The sequence below is a fragment of the Vombatus ursinus genome, unplaced genomic scaffold (assembly GCF_900497805.2).
Source record: "Vombatus ursinus unplaced genomic scaffold, bare-nosed wombat genome assembly UNPS02013880.1, whole genome shotgun sequence".
NCBI lineage: Eukaryota > Metazoa > Chordata > Mammalia > Diprotodontia > Vombatidae > Vombatus > Vombatus ursinus.
In genome coordinates, this window is record NW_020953658.1 from 2,357 (window position 1) to 9,018 (window position 6,662).

The following is a 6,662-nucleotide window of genomic DNA, read 5'->3' on the forward strand; positions in this document are numbered from 1 at the left end:
CTTTGGATGCCAAACAGAACATTTTGTATTTGTTCCTAGAGGCGACAGGGAGCCCCAGGAGTTGAGTAGGGGACTGACATGGGAAGATCACTTCAATGGCTGAATGAAGGATGGACTCAAGTGGGGAGAGAAAGAGGCAGGCAGACCTCCCCCCTCCCCCCAGCAGCTACTGTAATAGTCCAGGAGTGAGGGAATGAGGGCCGTCATCAGGGTGGGGGCCATGTCAGAGAACAGGAGGGGGCGTATCTGAGAGATGTTGCAGAGGTGAAATGGACAGGCCTTGGCTGTCAGAATGGATGTAAGGGGTGAGACACCGGGAGTCCAACAGGGTTCCTAGGTTGGGAGCCTGAGGCATGGGGAGATGGGGATGGACTTTAGAGTAAAAGGGAAGGTTAGGAGGGAGGGTTCAGAAGGAAGGATGACGAGTTGTTTTGGACACATTTGAGTTTCACACGTTTATTGGACATGCAGTTTCGAGATGTTGGAGGCAGCTGGAGATGGGAGGTTGGAGGTCAGCAACAAAGATGGAACAGGGTTAAGTCCCAGCTAAATAAACACCCATCTTTTAGAGGAACGCTTTCCCAATTCCTGGCATCCTACTGCTTTTCTTTCTTAATCATTTCTAATTGATCACGTGAGCCCCTGAGAACTAAGATGGTTTTTGCTTTTGTCTCCTGACAGGACTTAGCCCAGTGCCTGGCACATAGTAGGCACTTACTAGCCCCTTTCTCACTCCAGCCCATTCTAATCTGAAGTCCCTAACTGCCCACATATGAGCCCATTTCCTTCTCTTATTGACACACGGATCTTCAGGCTAGCTGGTATCTTAATGTCCTTGTCAGAACAGCAATTCTGTGGTTTTTGCTCATTCGGCAAAAGAAAATGAGAGGGAGGTGTCAAGCATTATGGCCAAGGAAGTGATGCTCATTCCCAAGATTCTCTTTGGCCATCAAGGGAAGATGTCCTGCTCCCAAAGGCATGCCTTGACCATGTGTGAGGGATGCTCAACCTCTCAGCTCCAGGAGGTCCATCATTCCAACAGGGTCTCAGGGCCCTTCCTTCTAATCCGCCTTGCCACGCTTGCTGTTCATGTTCATCGTCAGTACCATTGGGAGATTTCCCTAGGGATGAGCCTGAGAACTGAAGAGGGCCGGGGCACCTGCCGAGGGGTCACTCACCTGGAAGGAGTTGGACTGGTATTTGTGATACTCGGTGTTGGATTTCAGGTCATCAATGTCTATGGTGGGCAGTCCTGAGATGAGAAGTTCCAGCTCCTGCTCCGTGCAGATGGAAATGAGGCGTTTGGGGATGATCTCATAGAAACCCTCCAAAAAGGCTGCCGACTGTTTTCGGATAGCTCCTGTAGGAAAGAAAAGCCCCAGTGGGCTAGAATGCTAGAATGCCTCCCTATCCCCTTCGCTATGAGGAGAACCTGTTGTTTCTACATTTTAGATTTCCCTCAGTGCTGAAAGTGAGGTCATAGCCAAGAGTGGAAACATCATTTGCCAGCAAGTAAACCAGGCCCTGGTAAAAGTGGTAGTCCTCACTTTTCATATCTGTGTACCTAAAGACAAGCACAACCCGCTATGAAAAGAGGGTGAGAGGAGCTGGGGGGCAGGGGAGCAGCATTGGTCCCAGCCAGGCCCGATAGGGCAGGATGCCCATTTCCTCACCGGACTGACTTGCCCAGGATGTGCTTGTAGAAAGATCGGGTGAAGTAGCACTCTAGAAGCCGGTTGTCACATACAGCCTTGGCCACAATGCGCCCGACAAATTTGAAGTAGCTGAGATGGTTGGGATTGCAGTGGGAGGAGGGATGGATGGTGTAGGTGACCCGGTCACCGGGTGAGGTCCGGAACAAGGCGTACATGGAATTAAACATCTCTCGGGAGATGATCGTGTACTGCTCTCGGAGGAGGCCCCCAGCATCCTGGCCTTCTTCTCCTTCAAACACTATGTACCTGGTGTGGGGGAGATGGGATGTGAATGCCATTAGCACCCCATCCCAGCAGCAAGCCCTGGAAACACTGCCTGCAGGCTCCCCAGAGAAAGTCCCCAGTCCTGGCCCTGGCCCTGCTCCCATGCCCATTCAGGCCACTAACAAATAAGATCATAGGATTTTGGGCCAGAATTATAAGAGACCTAGGAGATCGTCTAGACAAACCCTCATTTGGGAGATGGGTCGACTGAGGGCCAGAAGTTGATGAAATTAAGGCCACTCAGCCAGGATTCAGGTCTTTTAAATCCCTAATTCAGTGCTTTTCTGTTGGCCAACAAAGCCCCGATCTCTTGCAGTGTGGGGTGAAAGTGAGGACGAGGGTGCCTGAGGTGGGGGTGGGGTAAAGATGTTGCCTGAACTCTCAACCCAAATGAGATCACTCTGACAGACATCTACTCCTGGCTCCCATGATCCCCTGAGAGTCTGCCTTTGGCTAAAGGCCAACTGGGCCTCTGCCAAAGAACAGGGTGAACCTCTTAAAATTTGAGGTGATGGTGATTGATAAGCAGGTGCAATGCTGGATGTGGAGGTTGAGGCCTGAGATAGGAAGGCCGTCTCTGCTATTTAGGAGTCAACTTGGAGTCAAGCAGGCAAGCCACCTGGCCATTTTGGGGGGGCGTGGTGGCAGCTCTAGAGATTTGGGGGGATCATTAGAAGTGATTTCCTACATGTTTCCCCAAGTGTCATACTTCAGATGGCTGAAAAGTAGCTGGCGTGTGAGTGTGTGTGTGTGTGTGTGTGTGTGTGTGTGCGCGTGCATTTGGGTGCGGGGGGGAAGAGGTGAGGTGAGCGCATTTTTTCCTCCCCATTCACCCAGTGCCCTCACAATCGATTATTCATTTCCTCTGGGGATTTTCCATGCAGCTCGCGGTAGGAGTCTTCAAACACATGGTCACGGCGGACGTGCACAGCCATGTCTTCTTTCCGGAGTCCCTCATCTAGACGCTCTAGCTCTTGGCGGAAATACCTGGGGAACAGGGAGGAGGAAGACTTCAGTCTGGTCATCCTATGGGAACATGGGAGGGAAGGCAGGGGTGTGGGCAGACAGCAAGTCTGGACTAAGTTAAGACAACAGAGCGAAAGGAACCCCTAACAAGTAGCTGGGGGTTGAGGGCTTAGGAATATATTCCAAGACCCAATTTGTGGGAGCATGAAGGCACACAGGCACCCCCACATAGCAGCCATTTACCATCGCTCCCTACATTTCCCTCAAGTGAGGCAATAGGCAGTGGACTTGGAATAACCCTTCCCCATGGGGCCTAGACCTGCAGACTCAGATCATGCCCATGTATACCCAGAGAGAAGAGGACAACCACGGGCCCTTGAACTATCTGCTTCAAGCCCAGGGTGGCCAACAGGACCCGAAACACAATAACTGACTACCCAAGATTGTGGCATTCTAGGGCTCGTGCTACGTGACAAATTGTAGAATTGGAATGTAGTCTGACCAAGTGTCCCTACCCCCCGCCCCCCTCAATCCCCCGCCTTCATTTTACAGATTGGGAAACTGGACAGTGACAGTCAGTACCGGTGTGCAGGCCAGGAAGCCTCACTACCAGGGGCCCAAGTGCTTTGTATGCTCGAAAGAGTGACTGACACAGATGTGTCCTTTGTCTCCCCAGGAAGGAATCAGGCTCAGCACCCACAGTGGCCCCCACTTCTATACCACGTCACATACTTGCGCTTAACATCGAAGTCGAGCACGCGGATGTAGTCCACTAGGACAGCAAAGGGCCCGTCTGCGAGATGGGTGGTGGACTGGCATAGGATCTGATTTAGCACAGTGCGGTGAGTCTCTGAGGACAGGGGAGACAATGGGCATCAGGATGGGTGCTTGTGATCTGAGTCCTATCTCCCCTAGCTCCACGGACATGTCACGTGCAGAGTCTGGCCGGGCCCCAGTGATGGAGGCACATGCCCCTTGGCCAAGCTTGAGCTTAAGCCCCTGCTAGGGTTGAAGTGTGTGTGAGAAGGGTAGGTCCTCAGATGTCAGGCTGTCCATCCTCCTTCCCGTTTGGTCTCCCAACTCTCAACTAAGGAAGGGCAGGCTGAAGTTGGAGACATGGGATTCTGTTGCCTGACTCTTTAGGGTAGCTTTGGGGCCAACCTAGGCTAGCATGATCAACTGTACTCCACTGATCCTTCCCAAGGGCATCTAGGGAAGGACAGCTCTCCTCTCCTCCTCACCTGCAAACCGAAGAAATTTCTGTGTGTCTGGGGGCAGGCTGGAGGAAATGTGCATAGATGAGGGCTCTCGGGAGAAGAAGGGGTCCAGGGAAGAGGGGGTGGCAGGGGTCAAAGGAGCAGGGGAGAGTGGCAGTGGCTCATCCTTGATGTGAGCCAGCTGGCTTTCCCGCGTGTCCCCAACAGGTGGCTTACTCTCCCGTTCAGTGGCATGAACCAGAAAGAAGGCTTTGACAGCAGGCTGCAGCACTGGGGAGGGGGAACAGGAAGAAGGGATGAGCAGAGCAGATTACACCTTGGACCAGCAAAGGAAGGAAGACGGGGCCCACTGCCCGGGAGGCCCCATGCGCTCACCTAGCACTGCATGTTGATCATGGGATTCTTCGAGCTCCTTCAAACACTCGCCCAGCATGTCCCAGAGTTCATCTAGGCTCAGCTGCTCACTAAGCAGGGGAAGATCAGGGGGTCTCTCTTCTTTCTCCTTCTCGCTCTGTTGGCTTCCTTCGGAGCCTGGGTGGGAAGGAGAAACACATGAAGGCCAGATACTCCAAAGCCTTCCTGGTGGCCCAAGTGGTCGCCCCTGACTGTCCGGGCAGAACGGGGGATCCCCAAGCACAGGGTCTCGTGTCCAACAGACACAAAAGACCTTCACCGAGTGCCAACCAGACGGCAGTTTCTCGAGGGCTTTTTGGAGCAGAGGTTTTTCTCCAACCAGACTTGGAGGCCAAGTTTTCTTCAAAGGGTCGGATGCACAGAGATGTGCAGGCATACTTTTAAGTGGTAGGCCCTCCCAAAAGGAGATAGGTCAGCGCAAGAGCCCTGTGCCCACCGCTAGTCAAGCCACTGCCACATTAGCCTGGGAATGGGTTGCTCCATACAGGTTCCAAGGCCAGGTCTTCCCATCTCCTTGGGACAAGAGCATGGTACTGACCAATGGACTGGGTATCTTGAGAAGCAGGGGATGGCTGGTCCACATCCATGGGAGACTCATCCCTCCGGGAAGCAGCCTCAGACTGGCTGGACTCCGACTGGACAAAATGGGAGACATGGCTAGTCACCAGGAAGTCTGGGTCCCTGCTTCCTCAAGCAGGGGCCCTTCCCACAGGTAACAGAGAGGATAGTGACCCTTCATTGCCCTTCTGTCAGCACTCAGGACCTGATACAACAGGATCAGAAGAGAAGCTAAAGCTGCCTCAGAAGGCAAGCAGAGGTGCCTGGAGCCAAGCTGTCTGGTGGTCCTTCCTGCACTTTGCTCCATTGTTCCCCAGTACTGTTGCCCTTTCCTCCCCAGCTTGCTCTTCCTAGGGAAAGGCTTGGTCTACACTGTGGTACAAGGCCTTCCTAGACACAGGCTTCAGAGTTCTCTTCTCTTCTTTCTGGGTCAAGGGGGCAGGGCCACTCAGGCATTGGTATTGCAAGCCACCACGTCACCCTCCTGAGCAGGGCCCCCAATCATTTCGGCGCTCTTGAGGACCCAGGGCTGCGGCAGGGTGTGTGTTCAAGTGTGCAGGGCCCCAAGGGGTGCTGTTCAGGGTGACCAAGGTGGCTTGGCTACCTCCCCACTCCTACTCAGAACCCAGAAAAGAGATCTGAGGAAGGTTCAATTAGGCAACTAAGAGGGTCAGGGCTGAGCCCACACAAAGGAAAGAGAAAAACCGAGAAATGAAACTTAACTTCTGCTCCCTAGAAGCATCTGGACATTAAGCTCATGGACAAGCACAGAGTGGGGAGTGTGGTGGGGGTGGGGAAGAAGAACAACACGCGGATGAAGAAAGAAAAAAGAAAATGAACAAATGAGAGGCCCCAGGCATCATGCTAACCGTTGCTGCTTGCTGCTGTCTCCGCGCCCTTTGACCCTCATGTACCATTTGTATAATGGCATCAGCCTCAGCCTCCAGCTGCCAAACAGCTGCCTGGATGCTGCTAGCCGAGCCCAGGCTGGAGGTACCTGGGAATGGGGAGCAGATAGAAGGCCCTTCAGGCTGCAGAAAGAGGGCAGAAGCAACCCCGGGGAAGCCGCAGCGGCTGGTGACCAAGGGGTGTTCCAAGGGCACAGCCGCAGGGCACCGAGCAAAGCCAGAAAGAGTGAGTCCTCACCCCCTCCCCCTACAGCCCCTTGGATGAGGAAATGGAATAGAGACCAACCACCGGCTGGCATCCTGTGCCTCAGCTCCAGACCTGGACAAGGTGGGCCCCTGGCTAAGTGGCCTACCTAGCCTGCCTGTCTGCTTGGCCTTCTTGTTAGCTCTGCGTGTGTCATCTCGGAGCTGAATGATGACCTGCAGCACACGCAGGAAGAACTTCTGCGTGGACGTTTTTGACGTCAGCATGGACATGGACGGCAGGTGGAGCTCTCGACCGCCCAGTGGGCGCTTCTGAGATGCCACGATCACCACATTCTCAGCTGTGTCAAACCTAGGGGGCCGGGCAGAGGGGTGTTTTTGCTGTGCTTGTGGCTATGTGAGTGTGAGAGAGAGAA

At 53.7% G+C, this 6,662-nt stretch overlaps 1 protein-coding gene across 1 annotated transcript; it reads right to left on the reverse strand.

Annotated features, from left to right (window-relative positions):
• Positions 1–440: 440 nt before the first annotated feature.
• Positions 441–6,598, reverse strand: LOC114040623 (E3 ubiquitin-protein ligase HUWE1-like; the record flags this gene model as incomplete). Its single annotated transcript, XM_027858730.1, has 9 exons — positions 441–1,360; positions 1,674–1,961; positions 2,826–2,966; positions 3,678–3,795; positions 4,187–4,432; positions 4,538–4,693; positions 5,115–5,211; positions 6,004–6,131; positions 6,396–6,598. Coding segments are annotated over 9 exons (1,423 nt in total), but the record flags the coding sequence as incomplete, so codon positions are not given.
• Positions 6,599–6,662: the final 64 nt, after the last annotated feature.